This window comes from Trachurus trachurus, assembly GCF_905171665.1.
Source record: "Trachurus trachurus genome assembly, chromosome: 19".
NCBI lineage: Eukaryota > Metazoa > Chordata > Actinopteri > Carangiformes > Carangidae > Trachurus > Trachurus trachurus.
The window spans coordinates 10,032,868-10,055,242 of NC_139913.1; the positions used below are offsets into that span (position 1 = coordinate 10,032,868).

General features: G+C 43.0%; 1 protein-coding gene across 5 annotated transcripts; it reads right to left on the reverse strand.

Annotated features, from left to right (window-relative positions):
• Positions 1–3,716: 3,716 nt before the first annotated feature.
• qki2 (QKI, KH domain containing, RNA binding 2) lies at positions 3,717–19,534 on the reverse strand. 5 transcript variants are annotated; one of them, XM_083994275.1, is made up of 9 exons: positions 18,799–19,534; positions 16,134–16,282; positions 14,861–14,977; positions 11,058–11,201; positions 9,779–9,866; positions 9,260–9,544; positions 8,497–8,520; positions 7,691–7,765; positions 3,717–5,248 (listed from the first exon to the last, which is right to left on the reverse strand). In XM_083994275.1, exons 1-9 carry the CDS (start codon positions 18,938–18,940, stop codon positions 5,226–5,228), a joined length of 1,047 nt encoding a protein of 348 aa, XP_083850401.1. In that variant the 5' UTR covers positions 18,941–19,534; the 3' UTR covers positions 3,717–5,225. The 5 variants fall into 5 exon arrangements, 4 of the variants coding, with proteins under 4 accessions (XP_083850401.1, XP_083850400.1, XP_083850402.1 ...); XM_083994274.1 differs by having other exon boundaries at positions 7,691–7,768; XR_014596249.1 differs by lacking the exon at positions 8,497–8,520 and having other exon boundaries at positions 7,691–8,496; positions 18,799–19,532.
• Positions 19,535–22,375: the final 2,841 nt, after the last annotated feature.

Sequence of the window (22,375 nt, forward strand, 5' to 3'; positions counted from 1 at the left end):
ACATACTGTAAATATATTTCCATCCCAAACCACTTTCCCAGAATGATAAGACATGTTTAAACTTAATGAGGAATGAATAAGAAACAAATAGACACAGAGAACTGTTACATGCATACATACATACATATATAAATTGATTATAAATTGTTCACATACAGTATAAGTTTGCATTGCAACATGTTAAACACAGAACAACTCATCTTGTATTTCTAATATACATTTTACTATACTCCATAAACTTACCTCTTCATACATATGTGATCATAATATATCTGCTTGTGTGTAACATATATAGCACCATAACTCTTGATAATGAGACATACAGTATATGTTGTATACATACATGTCTGCATGGGCTGCTGGTCATGTGTTGCAGTTTATAATGAGTCTGGTCAGAGTTAAAGGGAGGACGTCTTCAGATGTGACACAGGGAGGCAGCAGAGAGCTGCTGGTGGCGGCAGACTGCAGCGTATGAGGGTCAAACCTGTTGGAGCTGCTGCTGCTGCTCCTCAGTGCTCATTCTAATTAGGCCCTGATTTAATTGACTGATTTAGTTTTGGTTTTAAATTTGTTTCCCATGCAGTCAGAAGAGATTCAAGCAGAATTTGCATGACGCTGTTTAGTAGTAATGCATGCACGTAAGGAAGTAGAGCTAACTTAAATAACTTCCATATGACACCTATCAGGGCTGTTAAACACTCGATTCCTCCACCTCTCATGGCTGCAGGGTATATAGGGTGGGGTGGTTGGGGGCTGCAGTGAGCACGCACACAACACAACACGTGCATGCGCGCCGTCCGTGCAGCTCGGCCCCGGCCATCTGCTGCCGGTCAAAGGGACAGAGGCAGTGAAGGAATTTAGTGTGTTGAATTTCACGAATAACAGAGCATCTTATTTGGATTCTGCCATTGTATGTGTGTATTCAGAAGGGGCCAAGTGGAGCGATGAAGTTTGCCATTGTCGCCCAGTGTGGGTGTTTTCAGACTCTCTGGCATGATCTGTGAGTTAGTGTTCTCTGTGTTACTGCCCAGTGTGCCCACTGTCTTTCCCACAATGCCCCATTCAGCCCTGGGCCTCTCTCTCTCTCTCTCTCTCTCTCTCTCTCTCTCTCTCTCTCTCTCTCTCTCTCTCTCTCAGACTGACCTGCCACCCATTTTGTGCTTCTGGCTACTCCTCATCATCATCATCACCATCACCATCACCATCCTCATCATCATCATGGCCGTTGAGCTATGAACCAAATTTTCACTTTAGCTGTGATGTCATCTTTGTCATCTCTTTCACCAACTCTCTCTCTCTCTCTTACTCCCTATCCCTCTTTCTCTCTCCCTCTCTCTCTCCCTCTCTCTCTCTTTCTTTCTGTCTCTCTGAGCTCCCGAACACAAAAGACAGAGAGGCCACGACAGGACCCCAGTGTATGCTGGTTGTCAAGGAGACAAGGAGACAGTGTTGGGTCTTTAAACTGCCTCGGAGGGGTGTGTGTGTGTGTGTGTGTGTGTGTGGAGTTAGGGGGAGTTGGCCTTATTTACATGGGAAGAGGACAAGAAAGAGAGAGAGAGAGGTTTTGAAATACAACTTTTTTTTTTTTTGAGCAGCTTATAGGACTCCACTGTTATTCAACTAAAATCATTCCGCCGCCGCCACTACCGCTGCCGTCGTTGCCGCTCGGTCATCAAATATTTACCAAGCAGAAGAAATCTGGAGCAGTTCATTATGTGGAGAAGGCCGTGCATACATAGCAATGTAAATCAACCTGTCTTATCCTCTCTCTCTCTCTCCCACACACACACACACACACATACACACTTTGATTGTAAGTGCTGGGAGCTCTGGGCCCCAGTGTTGGCAAATGGTGAGAGCTGACTGCAGAATACATTGCCAGATGCTTGAAGAGTGTTTCATTCCAGACTAAGAGAACAAGAAGAAGAAGAAGAAGGAGAAGAAGGAGGAGGAAGAGGAAAAAAAGAAAAGAAAAACAGCACGAAACTTGACTGAAAACAGGAAAAACAGACACAAGAGCACACACACACATGCACCACCACCCATCCCTGTCCATGCATTCCCTCTCTTTTATTTCCCCCCACTCTCTCTCTCTCTCTCTCTCTCTCTCTCTCTCTATCTCCACTCTCTTGCTCCTTCCTGTCCAGAGGATTGTCAGCAGCGCTCACATTATGTCCTTTCTCTCTCTGTGATCACGGGGGCTGGTGGTGGTGGTGGTGGTGGAGGGGTTGGGGCTGCAGCCACACAGCAGAGCAGAGCAGAGCAGAGCCGGCTCAACTCCAAGCCTGAAGTTCAATATCACCCCTCAACTTCACAATGAAAGCAGGAAGGGCAGGGAGAGGACGAATGAGCCACCCACTGCTGCATTCACCACGGAAAACCCCCGTGTGATTCAGTTTTTTTTTCAAAGTTGAGTGTGTGAAACTTTAAAGGTGAAGTTTTGACTTCAAACTTCCAAAGTGTCAAAGGCTTTTAAAAAATTACCTACGGGTATCTTTCTCTTTTTACTGGTATTTAATTAAAATAAATCCCCTTTTAATTTATTTAATGAGCGCGCCCTCTGAGAGGTCGGTTGTAATTGAAACAAATGGAGCTACCATGACACATGTTGGTTATTAGCTGTAGGTTTTTCACAGACTTCAGGGACGTACTGTGATCCTGTGTAATATTTACTCTGCAGATGTTTGAGGGCGAGATTGCACAATCAATTTCCCTTCAATTCCCCCGTCATGTAGTCCTCCAACCTGAACCACCACCCACCCCCATTTCTTTTTTCCCTGTTTTTTTTTTTTCTTCTTTCTCCGTTATACATGCGCATGCCTCTGAGGAACCATGGTGAGCTGGGTGTGTTTTGTTCTCTCTTATTACACACATCCATGTCTTGCAATGTCCAACTTAAAAAAAAAAAAAAAAGCAGAGGAAGACAGAAAATAAGAAGTTAGGGAAAAGGAGGAGGAGGAGGAGGAGGTGGTGTTGGAGAGAGGGAGAGAAACATGTTGTAGCCTTTTCCCTGCATTTCGTCTGAAGTATCTGCTGTTTTCTTTTCGTCCCTCTGTGTGTGAGTGAGTGTGTGTTTTTTAAAAGGGAGTGTTTGGTGATTAGTATGCAGAAAGGAAGCTGATTTGCATAATTAAGTGCTACAGAGAAAAAGCAACAAAGTTTGTTAGTTTAACAACTATGAGTTTAATAGTGTACAAAGAGTTATTCCTGCTCAGAATACTTTAAAAGTTAAAGGTTCATTGTTCAACACATATATTTTCTTTTTATGTTTCTCACTTTTCTTTTAGACACACACGTATTTGTTTTTGTTTTTTAAAAGGAATCAAAAGCAGAAGACAGATACCATTAAAGTGGTTAATAATCACAGAGGTGGTAACAGTTAGTAACCTACACTTGGCACTGAAGAGTAGATTAATGTTGTACTACACTGTTAATTGTCACACTTATAGTTTACAAAAGGCACAGAAGGCAAGCAATGCTGATCTCAAAAGGCTCAAAAGTTAATACAGAAAACATCAGACTCCAGTTTCTGAGTGACTTACTAATGACACATGAAGGATTGTTATACTCATCAAATTATTCTCCATAATAAGGCATAATGTTCTTATCTGAAAAGGTCATTTAATGTTATTTTCATGTACAAAATAAAATATAAAAATACATTATAAACTTGTTACAGATGTTACGACTCCATGTTTTTTCATTTTTTGTTTCTCTTTAAGCGTCAAGGCATCAGCTGGTTTGTGTGTGTGTAAAAGTGTACCACACCCTCGGATACACATGCCAAAAAAGAAATAATATATATATATACTGTATGTATGGACGAGTTCATCTCCGACAAAACAATCAACCAAAAAAACAAACAATCAAAAACAAAGTATAACACTGTCGTCTCGAGGCGTCCAAAGCCTCACATAAACATTTCAGACACTGTAGCTAGAGCTTCAATACTGCATTGCACTTCCAATTCAAATGACCCACTGTTTCTCTTTTCTTTTCTTTTTTTTTTTGGCAATAAAATCTGAATTGAAGAAGAGTTATGTGATGTAAAGCCGTAAAATGACGACACATGCAACACATTTCCTGCAGCCGTAATTAATCTGCATCAACCCAAATAACATCATAACATCATGCTGGGGCACAAAGCCACAGTGTAGTGATAAAAAGATTTAGGTGTTACATTGTTCCATCGCGCGTCAATAAATAAAGGCACTGTTGTGTCGAGCTCATACAATACTGTTGTGTTGAAAAAAAGGCAAAAGGCACAGTTGTGACAAAAGAAGTGCAACCTTCCCTCTGTATGTGTTATACTGCACTGGAGAAGCAGCTTGGCATTTTATTATATCGACTGTATATGTCGACTTTGTATCTTGGTGCTTTACCTTTTTAAGAAACACTCAGAGATACTTTGGCATTTTGGATTCCAGTTTTGTAATTTTTCCTCACCAAGCACCTGTCGCTTTACTAAATTGGAAAAAGGTTGGGTGCTGGCATTTTGCTCGACTGAATGATGGCTTTATTTTAAGTATATGCTTCAGATATGGTGCATGCAGAATGAAAAAACAAAAAAAAGGCATGTGACATTTTAACACGTCACCAGAACTGCATACACGACCATTTAAACACCATTATAATGTGCTACAGTGAAGTTAATATACGTTGGGGCCTTAGAGGAAGCGACGTCAGAGGTGCCTGTAGAGGAAAAATATCAACAGATCTCTTCCAGTTTAGTATTGATGGATGGTTTCTGTAAGTACAATTACCATAATTATCATTGAAGTTACCATGTTATTAATAGAGTCGTTATTATTGCGTCGCCGAGACAGTTTGGGGGGAATTAGTTTAGGAGCCCTTCACCAGTTTGGGGCCCGTCCTCAGTGGAGTTTGCTGATACTGATTGGGATTTTCGGCAGTCGAATGGTTGTAAAACAAAAAAAAAATTAAAAATTCACAGACTGGCTTTGGAGTTTTTTTTTTTTGTAAGGAAGGCACGTTTGGTAAAGTTTAGGTTAGGACTCGGTGGTGGGCGGGGTCCTGAGGTTTATTCCCATGATCGCTGTCGTCTGGTTGGCTGGTTAGACAGAAGCAGCCGGGTTGTTCCCAACGTGCCGGTCTCTGGTTGGCTGAGCCGGGGGAGTGGTGGGGGGCCGTGTTGCCAATGAGCACGCCAGCGGGCAGAGATGGGTGGGTCATCAGTGGGCGGAAATGTCAGAAGGTCAAGGGGGTCATGGGTTAGTTGCCGTGGCAGCTAGAGTTAGACGGACAGAGACGGACAGACATGGAAAGGAAACAAAAAGGGCACATAAAAGGGGGGGACATAAAAAGAAAAAAAGATAGAAGAGAGATTAGTGTCAGCTAGTGGCGTCAGGATGACAACAAGGCAGATCTACTGCAGCCGCGCAGCATGAGGGGTATTACATAAGAGCGGCGCAACACCTCCATGAGCCGCCGCCGCCGCCTCCACGACCATTCACAAAGACTTACACCAACCACCAGGTGTGTTGGTTGGTGGTGTAAGGAATGGCGGGAAACGGCAACACGGCGCGCTCATGGAGGCGTCTGCAGGTGTTAGCGAGATACGAGATACCCCTCGTGTTGCGCGGCTGCCGCTACAGTGACACTACTCATGCTAGCTGGGCTACGTCTAGCACAGACAAGACAGTGAAACCATGGACAGAGAGGGAGACAGCATGGTTTCATGTGGGTGAGAGAGTGACCTTTTAAAGGCTACGTCCAAAGAGGAGTGTCCCGTAGGCTATACGGTGGCCCTGAGGGCTCAACACACGCAAAAGACAAGAATGTGTATCGCAAATTCAGAAAAGTAGCTTCGTTAGTTTGACGACTAAACTCAATGCACAAGAAGTGTTTCTGGGGCGGTGTTTGTTTGACGCTTCTTGACTTTGGAAGTCGTGAGGACGGCTACCTGTTAAGGTGAGTTTGTTTGGTTTATTATTACGTCAATAAGAACTGTTAGCTTAGCATTAGTCTTTCGCCAGGTCCGTCACTCTCTTGCGTCCCCCCGGAAACACTTCTGTTTTGATGAGGGTTGGTGTTTTCAAAATCGAGGAAGTTGTTTTCTGAATTTGTATCGTTTGCGTGTGTTTCATTAAACTGCAGTGCATTGACCCCTTAGGGCCACCGTAGTCCGGGGGGCCTCGGAGATTTATTTTCGCTTGCTGACGGAGTAGAGGTTTTTGTTTAGCAGCAGGCACAGGATTTCAGTGATTAACTGATTATTGATTATGGTTTTAATCTATTTGCTATGGAGTATTAGAAGAGCACCTAGACTACGGTAAGCAAAGAGGCCGTAGGAGACAGCAATGAGAGGTTAAGAGATGGTGATTTTAGAAACAATTTAACAATAGACAGACTAACTACAAGAATTTAGAGGCTTTGGTTTTTTTTCGAGATTTTTTTTCAATAGTCATCTTTATTGCCTTTTAGTGTTTTTTTGTCCATCGTGTACAACAAGAGCACCACCGCTCACACACACACACACACACACACACATATATTGTAGCTAGCTAGTCCATTTCTATTGCATAAAACAGTCACGAGGCCTGTGAATCGAGAAGGTCACCTCGTCTTAAATACACAGAGTATAATAACACTGCCTTCATTGCCACCGTCGCGGTGACTAAAACAGTAGTAGCTACACACTTTGAATAAAGTTTGAAGTTTACATGGAGACACTTCATCTATAAAAAGCATACCATAAAAACAAAAATAAAAATTTACAAACTAAAAAAAAAATACTACAAGTATTTCCAAGCGATCTTGTTCCATAAGCTTCATATAAGCACTTAAATCCTTAAAATCCCTATATACAAATTTATTTTTTGCAGCTAAATACATGGTAACAGCACCACTCTGGCTAGGAAATATATGAAAGATGTAAACAGCCCCAATGATAAAGTCCAGTGGGCGACTGATAAGACCACAAACAACAGTATTTCATACAAAAGAGCTTGTAACACAGACTTCAGTAGTTATCACACGCTGTGTTTTAGTAGTAAAAACCAAAGATCATATTGAATTGAATGACCTTTAGAAAAAGAGACAACCACTGTTACTTTAAGTGTCATATAGTCATTGGGCACAACACAGGATTTAATTTATAATAATAATAATAATATTAATAATAATGATATAAAAAGAAACATTTGTGGAAATCTACTGGAATGAAGTTGGGTATAAATAAATGTTCCCACAGTATTTGTAGGGTCAAAAAAAGTAGTAAGGAGATAAACAAAAAAAAAAAAGTTTCTGAAAGAGAAAGAGAGAGAGAGACTCCGAATCCAGAGTCACAAGGACCGAGTCACATGAACGGACTATCCACTCTAATTGAGAGGGTCCCGGCCTGCGAACCGTCCAGTTTATCTAACAGGCGAGTAAAGAAAACCGCGGCAGCTGTCGCCTCTGACATGGTTCCTCCCAGTCTTTCTCAAATATTTCACTTTCACTGCAACAAATACTGTTTCACATTTCAGCGTGTGACCTTTTCGCCCGATACAGTTACTCTTTTTTTCTTTTTTTTCTCTTTTTTTTTTTTAAATCTTAAAGGCATGCCGTATTACAGACACATGTAAACTGAAATTGGTCCATTGGTCTGCATGCACGCACACTAAACAACAACACAGCACACATCCACATACACATACACATTAAAGTGGCTGGTGAGCTAACTAACCTCTGTCTGTGGTCACTACCCTTTGGTAAGGATGGATTCTCTTGTCGTGGCGTCGTACCTTAGTGGTCATGGCACCTGCTAACAGCCATTGACATCGCCAAAACAGAACACAGAAGGTTACTCATCAGAGAGACATCAAACAGTCCACCCATGGCACCAACATCAGTGAAACCAGGAATTTACAAAGTGTTCAAGGCTGAAGGTGAAAGATTTAAGCAAAATAAAATAAAAAAAATCTCACTTCTAAGAGATAAAAAAGTTTTTTTTGTTGTTTTGTGGTCTTCCTCTTCTTCTTCTTCTTGTTCGCTAAGAAAATTATTCATCCAAACCACTAATTTCACTAGTAGATTCAACATCAGCTGTAAGTAAAGTCACTCTATAGCTCTGTGATCAAGATAAGCTGTAACGTAGATTAAATTCACAAACAGCAGCACTAAAATAAACTATGGGTTCCACTAAAAAAAAGTGTTAAAAGTTACAAGCGGAAGCTGAACTATTAAAAAAAGTTAAGTAACTTGTCACACCACAACACTAGTCTGCTAATACAAAAAGAGGAAATTAACAGGAATGGACACTTGACTACAGAATCACTGTCGAGGAATCTGTCATCCTAAAGTATGAGCAAACTTGCAGTGTTTGCTCTGTTGGGGCAAGTATGTGTGTGTCGGGAGGATGGAGGGATGGAGGGATGGGGAAGGGGATGATGGGAAGGGAAGGGGAAAGGGGAGGAAGGGTCTCTGCAAGCCAGTCCGTGTGTGTGCTAGGAAGGGTTGCTATCGCTTAGCCTTTGGTTGGGAAAGCCATACCTGCAAAAACACAGGGAGAAGAGACTGTTAGCCCAGAAATGAGCTTCAGCGAACACCTGTGAATGTAGTGGATGTATTACAAGAGCTGGATACGGCAGCCAACGAGCCCTAGTGGCAGAGCGGGGTACTGCAGGTATAATGCTCCCCAGCTTCAGGCTTAAATCTGGACAAAGTTTGTGTTATAGCTATATACTACCTATGTAGTATATTGGATGTAAAGCCGTGGCTGCTGCAGCTCTACCCGTGGATCTCGTTCTTGTTTATGTGACTTAAAGATATAAGTTCATTCACGATAATCGAAACAAGGAGATTTCAGATGATGTCATCCCACAAAACTCAAACACCACCGCACTCAGGTCATGTGATGACAGCTGATCAAACTCCATCTGCTGCAAAAAGCTGTAGTTGTGTTTTTTTTCTCTTCTATTTCTGGCAAACAGATTTCCCCTTCTTCCTTACGAGCAAGATATGTAATGCCCAGAGGGAAGACGAGTGAGGAGACAGAGTGAGGTCACTGCCTCGCCTTAGGGCGAATGATGAAATATAGAGCAAAAAATATATCTTCACGTCCAAGATTTAAGTTGTTTGCCTAAAGTTTATTCAAAGTTTTCAGGCACAGGTGGAATTTAACTGAGGCCCATAGGTTCAATATCTATATAAAGTCTATGGGGGAAGTGGGCGTGGCCATTGGCGTCCGGTATCCAGTTCTCACAATACATCCATTGACCATGTATGACAGTGATGGCGTCCTACATCCACTTACCTAATACTCCAGTCGAGTCAATGGGGTATTCCAATATGGAGGGTGTGAGTGTGTACGGGTACTCGTAGGGCGTGTAGATGATGCCGGACTCGGGCCCTTGCTGCACCAGCGCCGGGTGCGGATTGCCTCCCTGCACGAGGGCGGAGCTCTGGATCTGACGAATCAGAGGCATGAGGGTCGGTGTGTTGACGGGGGTGGGGTTGCGCAGGGAGGGAGGCAGGACGGGCGTTGGGCCTGTGATGATCCGAGGCGCCTGGGGGGTCGCTAGCGGGAAGCCGGCGGTGGCTGCACGATATCGCCAAGTATGCACACGCCCACAAACACACACAGACACATATACACAAACACAAACAAAGCGCACACATGCACAATAGACAGGGAGGAAGAGGAGAGGACAAACAGACTATTTAACAGCAGGAACAGAGGCATTGTTCATATATACAGTGGACTCCTGTGACGAGACCCCTCCCTTTGTCTCCCACCAACCCTCCTCCACATTAACTGTGATGTCATCCTTACGCGTCTTGACATTGGCGTCTCTGTAGGTCCCGTTGAGAATGGCCAGCTCCATCAACTGCATTTTCTTCAGGTTGTCTTCCCCCTCGGCCTGCGGCGAAACAAAGCAGAGCACTGAGACTGAGACTGAATCAACTTTTTGTACGTCACAGTTATGTGAAAGAAACTAAGTCTAAGTTTTTTTGCTGATATCATCTGCGCTGCTGTGTGGAGAGACCTTGAATGCACCACGCCAGGACATATTGGGTGTCAAACACGCTGCGGCTTCTTAGCTCGGGTTGCAGCTTGGTGAGAAGGTTGACTGATTTACAGTTGGGCAGCAGGGTCGCCCGGGTTAAACTAACACACATTAACTTGAGCTGCCACACACATGCACATACACACACACACATACACAGATTAACAGGTGTTTGCCTATAGACACTTCTCAACATCCGATCCCGTGCTGTGGTAGGAGCAGGAAGTGACGGCTGATTGCTGCAATAGAAATCCACCCTGCTGGTCTTTTCACACTTTTTCTATTGTTGTGTGCAGAGGAGAGGGGGAAAAAAAGAAAAAAGAAAAGAGTAAAAACTGAAAAACTGAAAAACACAAGAAAGAGCCTTGTGACATAAAAATATGTGCTGGTGTCAGACGGACAGGATCATTCAGAGAGCAGCACTCCTCGCATTTCGTATTTGTCGTTATGTTTTTATTTTATGTACGTATGTATGCGAGTAGCTACGTGGGGGTGAGGTGGTGGGTGGCTTGGAGAATGTGAGAAATGTTGAGGAGTGCAATCAAAATGTCCTCTTGTGTGGACAACAAGACAAAAAAAAAAAAAAAGAGAGAAAAAAACATGGAGAAAGAAGAATACTGTAGCCAGTAGTTGGGAATGAAGTGAGTTGTGGACAAGTGAAAGGAGTGATGGAGTGGGGAGAACGAGTGAACAGACTCTCCATTCATTCACTCAGCCTTTCAAACAACCCGGGGTTACCATGGAAACCCCTTTATGTGTGTACCCTAATTACCCTAACTCCTTACACATACTCTCTCATACACACAGAGCTACACACAAAAAGACACACACACAAACACACACACACATACACACATACACACATACACACACTTTTTGGACTGACAATCCCCTTCCCCCCTCTTCCATGCATACCAACACAGTGAGCCCTCATCCAATCACACACACAGCCTCGTCTCCATCAGTCCAAAGTAACCATTGATAATCATGGTGATTATTGGTTATTGGTAGGTGGTGTTGTTGTTGTTGGACCGATATACTCACAGCGGGCACTAGGAGTTTCTTGACCTCGTTGATGGCCCGCTGGAGCTTGATCTTGGCCCGGTTGTGTGTGTCCTCCACCGTGATGAGGACGTGCAGGTCCTCGCTCAGGTGCTCCCAGTTGGGCTTCCCTCGGTTCATCTCCTCCTGGAACAAGCAAACGTTTGATTTTTTAGTTTTGCAGAGAGCATGCACCGCTATCCATTTACTGCAGGATTGAACTCCTTTTTTTGTTTTTTTTTGTTGGCACAAATCTCGAATCGGCTTCCAACTGCACACGGCTCAAGGTCGTGCAGAGCAGCTTCGGACATGTCATCGAACTCATGAAATAACCATGTTTGGTGTTTTATCTGTGGATTCTTTGCTTTATCTCATCTGTCCCTTTCTTTCTATCCAAACCACAGCTGAGAGGATTTGTCAGTTAATTGGTATTCAGCTGCTGATTCAATGACAACGACGCCCATTAATGTCAGAATAATCGTTTAGTGAGTCATTATAAAGTAAAAAACACCACACTCTGACACTGTGGATGTTTATACTTTGTACACATTGTTTGTTTCCCTCTGAAAACAGGTACAGGTTGATTTTTGGTGCAGTTTTTGGAAAAGTTTCATTCACAAACAGAAGCTGCATTAGCTGCTTTTCTGTTTCAGGTCATTGTAATATTATTTTTTTCTAAATAAGTTCTTCAGACAAATGTAATCTGAGGACAGTCTGTGAGCTCTGGGAACTTGTGACAGGGATTTATTTTTATTTTTAGCTCCATTAAGACTAAGGAATGACAATGTCAGTCCTCCACTTTGGCCCAGACTGAAATATCAACACCATCTTTAAATGGATTGTCATGAAATTCAATACAGACATTTGTGGTTCGCAGAGGATAAATCTTCACTTACAACGTCAAAACTCGAATTGGATGAAGCCATTTATAATTGTCTTTATTCTTGGTGCTAATTCGTAAATGTTAGCATATGTTAAGTTTGCTAAAGGAAGATGGTGACAGCAATAAACATGAGCTGTTAGCAAAGTCATTGCGGAGGCTATAGCTCAAAGCACCACAATGCTAATATAGCCTACTCACTCACTGATTCTACTTTCATACCTATTCATTAAAGCTACAGCCAGGAGAGACTGGCTTTAACTTAGCATCGCGCCAATGGTTATAAAATTACCTGTTTAAAGTAACAGAACAAAAAATATTTTTTGGCCGGTCGCAGCAACTACTGCGTCACCTTTGTTTCCAGTTGTCTCCAGTGGTCATACATTATTGCTATCTTTAAGATCAAAGCAACTCTGTTCTAAAATTTAGTAATAGTTCAGTTTGAGGAACAGTTTGAGAAACTTCACTTATTGATACCACTCTCTTATCATATTGAAGCTACAGCTACATGAGACAACTATAGTTTATCTTAGCATGTAAGCTAATGGTAACCAAATCCATCTAATACAGTGGTTCCCAACGTTTTTTGGATCATGACCCCATTTTGACATCTCAAATTTCTGGCGACCCCACGTGGGGTCCCAACCCCAAGGTTGAGAAACACTGACCTAATAGCATGTTTAAAGCTCACAAATTACATCTTTTTGATTAATCTACACACTAAGGGTTGGTTGATTGGGTTTTTTCCTACTTTTTTGTTTTTCATTGGATAAACTATGTCTTCCATATCAGAGATCGACACATTTTCCATTAACCCTATTGGTTGATTTGTGAAACGACTAGTGGTTACTATATTTGGTGTCATTGATATTGCTTTTATACGGCAAAAACAATAATAAAATTGGTGATATCATTACTGTAATGCACATAGTTATGTTACTGTAGCTTGTTTAGCTGTCAGACTTCAGACTTTCCCTACGGGCGGCGGTTATGTGAAATAACCTCAGCTGGCCATCTCCGGACTGCAACCTCAGATTCATGAAGAGGAAACAGATAAGGCGCATTTTGCACAACTACTCGTCCAGGTGCAGCCTCACACAGAGACACCAACGCGCCTCCACCACCAACCAGATGTTAATGAAAATGTTAGTTGCAGCTCGCTCAGCTAAAACTGAAATTATGACTCCTCCTGTCTGAGGTGGTGCTGGGAGACGGACGAGCTCTCTGTGGATGTTTTGTCAAGTGAGATGTATCATTTTGAAGAACACTGAAAGTCAACATCTTTCTCTCGTCTCTCTCTCTCTCCCCCCCTCAGCTGCCTCCCACTGTGTCTCTGTTTTCCTTCCTCTCTGTCTCTGAATGTGTGTGTCTTGCTCTCTGAGGGGCGTGCGGGGTAGGGAATGTTCTGGAGAGAGAGAAAGAGAGAGATAGATAGAGAGAGAGAGAGAGGAGAGGGGGGTGAGGGGTGGTGGTGGGGGGGGTGGAGGAATGCTGGACTTGCTCCACCTGCCGTTTGGAAAGCTTGAGCCGACTCCGTCCAACAGCAGACACCAGGGGAGAGGAAGGGAGGACAGATGGACCGAACACCAGGACAGGAGAGAGAAAACTGAGCACCACAACCTCAGAGTGATAGAAAGATAGATAGATAGATAGATAGATAGATAGATAGATAGATAGATAGATAGATAGATAGATAGATAGATAGATAGATAGATAGATAGATAGATAGATAGATAGATTTTCTTCCTTCACAGCTCATTTTTTTTGGAGGAAATCAAATCTATTTTAAAATTTCTGAGCTTATCTTTCTCTCACTCTCATGTAAAAAAAATGCTGGAAAGTCATCTGCGAACACATCCTGTGCTTGTGTGTTCACTTATTTTTCCTGGTTGTTGTTGCTGCTGCTGTTGACTGGTAATGTGTCTCAAAATAAGCTCAATTTAAAGCACATCACACAGAGTGTAAGTTTGGAGAAAGATTGCACCTAATTTTCGGGGCTGATGGACAAAGCTGAATGAAAACAAGTGAGAGCCAAGATGAAAAGATTTAAACATGTAGTTTGACAATGTCAAACTACATGTTTAAATCTTTTCATTTAAACATGAAAACAAATTTTTACAAAATGTCAAATTGACATTTTGTAAAAATTAGCTTTCTTGCTTAAAGTTAGATGAAAAGACAGACGAGGCAGCACTCGTGTCTGAGTGGCAAACAGGATGGAAGCTGCGGATTTTAGCTTAGCTTAGCATAAAGACTGGAAACAAAGGGAAAGTATTAGCCTCCCTCTGACACCCTCTAGCCCAAAAAAACTCGCTAAATATCAGAAAAAATAATACAAAGTGACAAATTGTGGTTTTAGCAGTGGTTTCGCTCAGGTTTGTGTTGCTGAATTTAACAAACCTTTAACTTTTCTGCTTTAAAAGTGGATTTTGTCATGACTGGATAAGTTTTCTGTTTCCCCGTTTCCAATCTTTGTGAAAAACTATATCTTATTCTTGTTATTCCACTTGGTGCAGTTTGACAGATCAGTTAGGCTAAATCTGCTTTATTGCTGAGAGTCAGATGAAAAGACAAATGTCTCACATCTGTACAGTAAACATGAATCTGCAGCTGTTAGCTTAGCATAAAGAGGGAAAGCGCTAGCGCTAGTATAAAGTAACGCATTGTGGTTGTATGGTTAGTTTTACTTAAATCTCTGTTTCTCAATGAAACAAATGTAAAAGTTTAATTTGTGAGATTTGGGTGCTTATAGGCAGATTGCGTTACCTTTGCATGAGTTTTCCAAGTTCAAAAACTGCATCTAATTCTTGGCCAAATACCTATAAATAAGGTAATTTCCCTAAACTGCACATTCCTGTGGTCTATCAGAGAATAAAGTAGACGTATAACCAGACAGTGAGGTATGTGCGTTCTCCGCGTTGTTTACCTTCTTCTTGTCTCTCATGGAGCCTTTTCCTCGCACCATGATCTTGCAGCCTGTTTCTGCCTCGAGTTGTTTGGCTGTGAGTCCACGTGGGCCCAGGATCCTCCCCACGAAGTTGAACTACGCAAAAAGAGCAAAAAGATTAAAAATAAACGAAGGCCCGAAGGAAGACGAGTACATCACACACTCACACACACTCACTCACTCATTTACACACAAGAGTTGTCTTTCTTTTTCTACAATGTGTGTATTTACATGTGCGAGTGTGGCTTCGAGGTTTGTGTGTCTGTGATGTGTCTGTGTTACGGAGAGAGACAAAAATAGCTCATTATATGGGTTCTGGCTGCTGCTGGTGGCATGACAGGACAGCGCCGTTCTCTTAACCTTATCTGTCACTAAGACTGAGTGATTAACTAGACAGCTGCCCCTGTGTGTGTGTGTGTGTGTGTGTGTGTGTGTGTGTTTGAGAATGTGTGTGTGTGTGTGTGTTCGTTCACCACTGCACTGTCCCTTTTGTTTTGTCTTACACTCCTCATGACACGTTTTATTCCTCCACTGAGTTTTAAACCAAAGTTAGGCCTACAATATATTATGCGATGACCCCTGTCTCCTTGACGACACACACAAATCTAGATAGAGGAACTTGCTCTCTAAATTTAACCCTGATCTCAACCGTTTTCCAGTGCCCTGTGTGTGTGTGTGTCTGTGTGTGTGTCCTGTTAGCCTCCTGTCATGTGAGTGAGGACAGCCTGTCATTGTACTCGGTGATTGGCGAGCTGATGCATGGAGAAAATCATGTGAGCCGTTCAATTTGGATCAACGCAACTCATATTGAAGTGCTTAACCGTACTTGGCGCGAGCGAGTGGCGATGTGCTGGACGGTGAAGTTTCCTCACTGCAGCGTTTATAGAAAAAAAAAAAAAACTTAAAATTTAATCCACCTTTTAAAGCCTTTATAAATATTTATAGTGTCAACTTGAGGCTGAAAATTGTCTCACATGGAGGAGGCTTAAAGGAAATTATGAGTGAACAAAACGTATCCTTAAATATAAAGTGTAAATGATTCATTTTTATCTGATTGGAAACAGGCCCGAGAGGATCATTACCGATCAATTTTAAGACTTGATTACATCATTGGGTGTGAGCGCAGATGTTTCAGAGTGAAATCAGCCCTCAGATAAAACGTCAACAGTGGAAAAAAAAAAAAAAAGTAAACAGGAGACTCTTCTAACAAAAAAAAAAGGTCAAAGGTCAAAGGTTTCGTCGGTTCACTCACGTCAGGATACTCTTTGACGGGCACGTAGAGCTTCTCCTGCAGCTGGGCCACGGGGCCGATGGCCTCGGGAAGCTCCTCCATGTCCCGGCCGTTGAACATGCCGCCGTTCAGCGTGTCGTTGTACATGTCCTTGCGTACACGTCCGATTTCTTTTTTTTTTGGGTGGGAGAGAGAGAGAGACGGGAAAAAGTTAAGTGGAGTGAAAAGCGTCACATTTCTCGGAGGATGAGTCACTGTCAGCAGAGATACAGGAGGCTCTGAGTGTGACAGTGGACAGACAGACAGTTACAATCCTCCTGCTGCACAACGTAGAATCTAACCACTGGATGATTTGCAATCACTCCTCTATTACTGACAATTTCTCTCTTTTCTATTTCATCTTGCAACAGTGTTTGACCCGCACACACACGCACACATACACACACATACACATGATGTTCCCCTTTCACTCTGTAAATAATGTGAGAGAAAAACATACATGTTTGCTGGGTGTCACAGTGACCGACCTATTCAAACCCACTGCTGCTGTGTTTGTGAAGTTCTCCTCTGAGGAGAAAACAGCACAAGAATCCTGAAAAGGTCCACAAATAACGTTCAATCGCCTTCATTATAAATCTGTAGATCAACAGTCGGCCTATAAAACGCCAAATTACACCTGTAATTCTCTTGTTTTGTCTGTAAAACGAATCGTCTCACTTGAGAATCACCAACCAAATGGACTGCTTGAGTTTTTTTGCTGAAATAAATCAATAATCCAGACAAACAAATCATGTCAAACAGGTGATAACTGATTTTGTTCTTATTTCTATTTAAAAAAACAATAAAAAACAAATATAATCAGGCTAATTTTAGAGCTGAGATCAATTTCTTGAAAGGTCAGATGTTTGGCTGAGTTTATAGATGCGGAGGTAGCGTCGTGAAACGAGACAGTGTGTGTCTGACTGTGTGTTTGTTTAGGGTTTGTGTCAATGACCGATGCTAGCCTCTGATGCCTTTGTAATGACACGCTAGCACAATAATAACTGACTACTGCAGCAGCACACAAACACATACGCAACACATAACACACACGCACACGCACACACACACACACACACACACATGGCTGAATAACTTGCCTTGAGGCACAAATATCATCTGACCTAAGCAGGCTGACAGCCATGTCTCCCTGCTCGCAGAGTGATAAGTCTGACCATAATAACTACAGTAGGACACTATAATTACAGCCGCAGCCACAGTGACAACCATGGATCCTCTAATAACCTATTCTGACCTGTTAACAACCAAAAAAAAATACAGAAACACAACAGAAGTGTGCAGGCAGAGTGCTCGTCACGCCTCAGAGTTAAAACACTGGAGGAAAAGGAGAAGTGAAAGAAGAAGAGGAGACTTGAAGGAGGGGGAGATAAAGTGCAGAGCTGTGACAGGCCTTATCTTAACACTTCAACCTGTCGTAGGTTTAAATATAGGCCGCAGAAACATGCACTGTGATAGAGTCTATGTGTGTGTGTGAGGCCGGCAGTGCTTTTCTTATTACCCGGCCGCTACCCAACGTTTTTTGGTTCACACTAGCTCTCATGCCTGAGTGGCTCGTCCACATAACTCAGGCGGAAGATCCATGGGCCCGGCTCGGTACAAAGCCTCCTGCTCCCTCTCTCTCTCTCTGACTGACCGAGGGTGTCAGTCGGCTCAGCCCCCATGCATGCCATGCAGCCCCTCCAACGTGGAACACCAAGCAGCAAGAGATGTTGACCTATTTGTCAAGAGGTCGTCTGGTACGAGAACAACCTCTGCTGCTGCTGCTGCGTCATGAGACTTGTCACAGTGAGCAACAAAGTCAGGACCTGGATGATCCTGATGAGCAGCAACAGGAGCAACAGGAGCAGGAGGAGGCCTCAGATCGCTGGGCTCGATCCTCTTAGTGTCATTTCAGGAAACCATAAAAAAAAAAAAGAAAAAAAAAAAGTGGGATATCAACAAGTGAAGGGCATTGATGAGCCGTGCAGCAGCAGCAGTGTGAGTGTGGAGGCTGTGAGAAGCCTCAAATCAAATATTTTACACCGTGACACGCTCTCGTTCCTGCTCAGGGATGGGCTGCAGCGTTCACATAAGCCTGCGCATTAGGTCACTGGGAAAGACTAACAACTGTCTGTTTGTTCCCATCAGCAACTGACTGAGTGTGTGTGTGTGTGTGTGTGTGTGTGTGTGTGTGTGTGTGTGTGTGTGAGTGAGAATGTGTGTGTGTGTGTGTGTGTGAGAGAGAGAGACAGACAGAGACAGAGAGGGAGAGACTGTGCTCATCTGCTGCTCTCAACAAATTAAAACTGTGACTCCGGGCGGTTTACAAATCCTCCCCACATATAGTTTCACAGCATTATTTTCCTCTTTACGGTGAATTCACAACCTCAGTACGAAGAGGAATAACAATAAAGATGATAATAAAGTGAATTATGTATTATTATAAGCATCTTCCAGTGCTGGCTTGGCTTTAGGCTACTGACACATTTTTCCCCTGGAGGAGGAATTTCCTGCAGGTTATTATGACAGTGATCATTTTTGATTAACACTAAAAACTCCAGTGTCTGTTTCCAACTGAGAGGGAGGTGCACTGTCTTTCCTGTGAGGTGTGTGTGTCTGTGTGTGTGTGTGGAGAGGCCCAACTTACCTTCATCCAGCAGCCGCTCCAGATGCGTGAAGATGCCGCTGAAGTTGGGCAGGGAGCTCATCACCTTCCTGTCGTTCATCAGCTGCATGAGATAGTCCGGGTTGGACTTGGGTCGCTCCTTCACCTCCGTCTCCCCGACCATGGCTCCTCTTCTCTTCAACAGGTCACAAACCACCGAGCAAAAGTCGGAAAACTTACGACTGAAATGTTCTTTTCCTTTTTTTTTCTTTTCGTTTTTTTCCCCCAATTATTTATTTTAGAAAATAAGAAAATACACGCACCAACACACACACGCACGCACGCACACACACAAACACACTACCGACGCAGCAACGAGAGGACCCGAGGAGGGGTTTCCACCGGCCGCGACCTGCTGACCGCCGCCTCTCGGATAAAAAAACTCAAAATCTCAGCCCCCGGTTCGCTCGACTGTCCTCCCGGTCAAGGTTTGTGAAGTGAGCTCCCCCTCTCTAACCCCCCCACCACCTCTGTCCGACTCTCTCCGGAGTTAGAAAAAAAGTTCCTTCCCGGGGGGAGTTTGGCTCTTTGGGCCACTTCAGGCGACACTTTGACCCGACTCAGTGCACTTCTCCTGCGGCTACACTTGTACCATCGACTCGTCTCCAGTCCTCCGCCCCGTCTCCTCCGCCCAGTGTGTCGGTATTCTGCAGCGGGGCTCGACTCCCAATCATATGATTACAGTACAGCAGCAGCACGAGTGGGCTGCCGGGAGCGCGCCGCGCGTTGCCGCCGCCCGTCAGAGGGGAGGGAGGAGGCTCGTGCTTGCTTGTCCTCTTCAGCAGCCCCTCGTTGCCCCCGCCTATAGTCCCTCTCCCTGTCTATCTCTCTACACACCCACGGTACAACAATATATAACAGCCCTGCATAGGTATGTACACCTGTTCTGCAGCAGGCACTGTCCATCACTGCTCCTCTGAAGTGTGTGTGTAGGCTATGTGTGTGTGTGTGTGTTTGTGTGTGCAGGTGTCAACACTTAAGTAGCTTCATTTGTTTTAAATACTGAGAGACCATTGTACTTTTTTCCTCTTTTTTTTACACAACTATCTACATCTGTGTGTGTGTGTTATTGAGAGGGGCTGCAGGGCTCCGGGGGTTTATATCATTAAAACAAGAATTATTATCAACAGTCACTTCATAGAGAGGCTCAGAGGGGTCAAAGGGGAAGAGGAGAGGAGGGGGCCCGTGGCCTCTGTACAAAGGGACTGTTAATAATAATTCTTGTTTGAAAGTCAGAGAGCTCAGTTCAAAGACACAACATGGACACAAACAGACGCAAAACAAGGTCAAAGAGAAGAAAAACAACCACAATGTGATGAGGAAAGAGACACAGAACAATCCTGAAGAGAGGAAAAGCAACAAGAAAGATGTGAAAAATGACCACAAAAGAGACAGAAACTACAACAGAGAGACACAAAACTACAACAGAGAGACAAAAACTACAACAGAGCGACACAAAACTAGACAGAACTACGACAAAGAGACACAAAACAATCCCGAAGAGAGGCAAAACTAAGATGCAAAAAGATAAACTCACAAAACGACTACGAAAAGATTCAAAGCATCCACAAAATAATACAACACAACAGTTTTTTACAGAGTTGTGTGTTTTCTACTTTGCTGTGTCCCAGGGTCCATTTTCTTTTCATATGTTGACATATGTTGTTTACTTACGCAAGTAAAACGACCAGAAAAGTAGAGTAATACTGCATTCAAAGTCCAACTATAGAGAAAAATACTAATAAATGTTAATTATTTTGAACTGTTTTGTCAAAAACACAAAGGTTCACAATGACATAGTATAAATCAGTGGTCACTTAATCACATAAAACTGTTTATTTACGATCAGAATGATTGACTCCTAATCTTGGTGTTGATTGGTCCGTTCAGTCAATTAAACCTCATTAAAACTCATGACATGACAATAATAACACGACTTTTACCAGTGATCTAGCACTTTTATAAATCTTCTGCTACTTTACTTTACTTTACTTTACTGTTTCTATTTCCACCCCCCTAACCCCCCCCCCCTCTCTCTGAGTCTCTGAGGACTTTAGTGCAGCATCCTGAGATAATAAGATGGTGTGAGGTGTGCGTTTGTCCTCTCTGGGTGGCAGCAGAAATGTTATTGCTGAAGGAACAGATAGGTGCTAGGATCTAAACTTAACCCGCTGTAAATCACACACACTTGTGCACATACACACACACACACACACAGACACACACACTCACAGACAGACACACAGACACAGAGTGAGGCGAGACAATATGTGTGTGCCCATGCATGCCGTGACTTCAGCCTTTTGTCGGCCCTGCTGACCTCCGACCTGGTTTCTCTCCTCCAGCCACTGTTGGAGTTGAGTGTTTTTACCTTGTAAAACTCAACTTTTGATCGACACTGGGTGGGATGCAGCGTGTGTCTGTGTGTGTGTTTCTGTGTGTGTGTGTGTTTCTGTGTGTGGTGTGTGTGTGTGTGTGAGCAGCAGGAATTGTAACGGGGCAGCAGCAGCAGTGTTGGTAATGGCTGGTCAGCTGGTATGGCGAGTATTCAGGGCGGGGGCAGTGCATTGTCCTCTCATAGCTCCAACAATGCCCCTCTGAGCAGGGCCACACATCTACCAGTCACGGGCCTCTCTCTCTCTCTCTCTCTCTCTCTCTCTCTCTCTCTCTCTCTCTCCCTCTCTCTCTCCCTCTCTCGGCCTCTGTCTCTGCTTTTCTTTCTGTCTGCCATATTTATTCAACCCGTAGTGAAGTGTAAAGTGAGATGTGATGCGCGCTTGCTCGTCCCTGACCTTTGGCCTCACAGTTAATATTAGAAACGTTTTGTCATCTGTCTGTTTCACCCCTTCATCATCATCATCATCATCATCATCACCGTCGTCGTCACTCTGCATAATTTATTAACTCCCCCAGTGTTGCATTTATTCATAAGAGCAGTATCTTCATGCATAATTAATAGATGTTTGTCACATTCTGGGTGTATTGGTGTTGTTGTTTTTATGAATCAATCAATCAAAAGATGATTCATCAATGATCAGCTTTTTTCAAAAGAAAAAAAATGCTAAGTTTTGTTTCTTGAATTTTGATTTTCTCTGTTATCAAATTGGATTAATTGACCTATTATTTGTTTCTAATCGGCTGTGGAAACTTTTTGTTGTTGGTTTTATCTGCACATAAACTGAATGTTTTAGACTCTTAATTACACAAATGATGACTTCACATTAATCTCTGAATATCAGATAGTTGATTAATTGATCAACAGAAGATTTATGGGGTAGTACATCACAATCAACATCAATTTAAATAATTATTTTAAGAGTTCATTTAGTGACAGTTTGATTTAAATCACAGTGAATGTAATGTATTGGTGATTAAAGGTGTTGTCACCTTGTTGTTTTGCAGCAAACGGGACATTTTTCACAGTTTCCTGTCGTTTTATAGACCAAACAATAAACTGATGATAATTAATGTGCAGATTAATCAACATGAAAACACTTGTTAGTCTCAGCCCTCCTCATTTATCACTGCTTTGTCTCATCTTTTAGAATAAATGATCATC

Coding starts and splice junctions, on each gene's coding strand:
- qki2 (XM_083994274.1), bottom strand. CDS start 18,940: ATGGTCGGGGAGACGGAGGTGAAGGAGCGACCCAAGTCCAACCCGGAC. Junction 9,867..11,057: donor AGAAACTCCTAGTGCCCGCT/GTGAGTATATCG, acceptor GTTTCGCCGCAG/GCCGAGGGGGAAGACAACCT. Junction 9,545..9,778: donor AGACGCCAATGTCAAGACGC/GTAAGGATGACA, acceptor GATATCGTGCAG/CCACCGCCGGCTTCCCGCTA.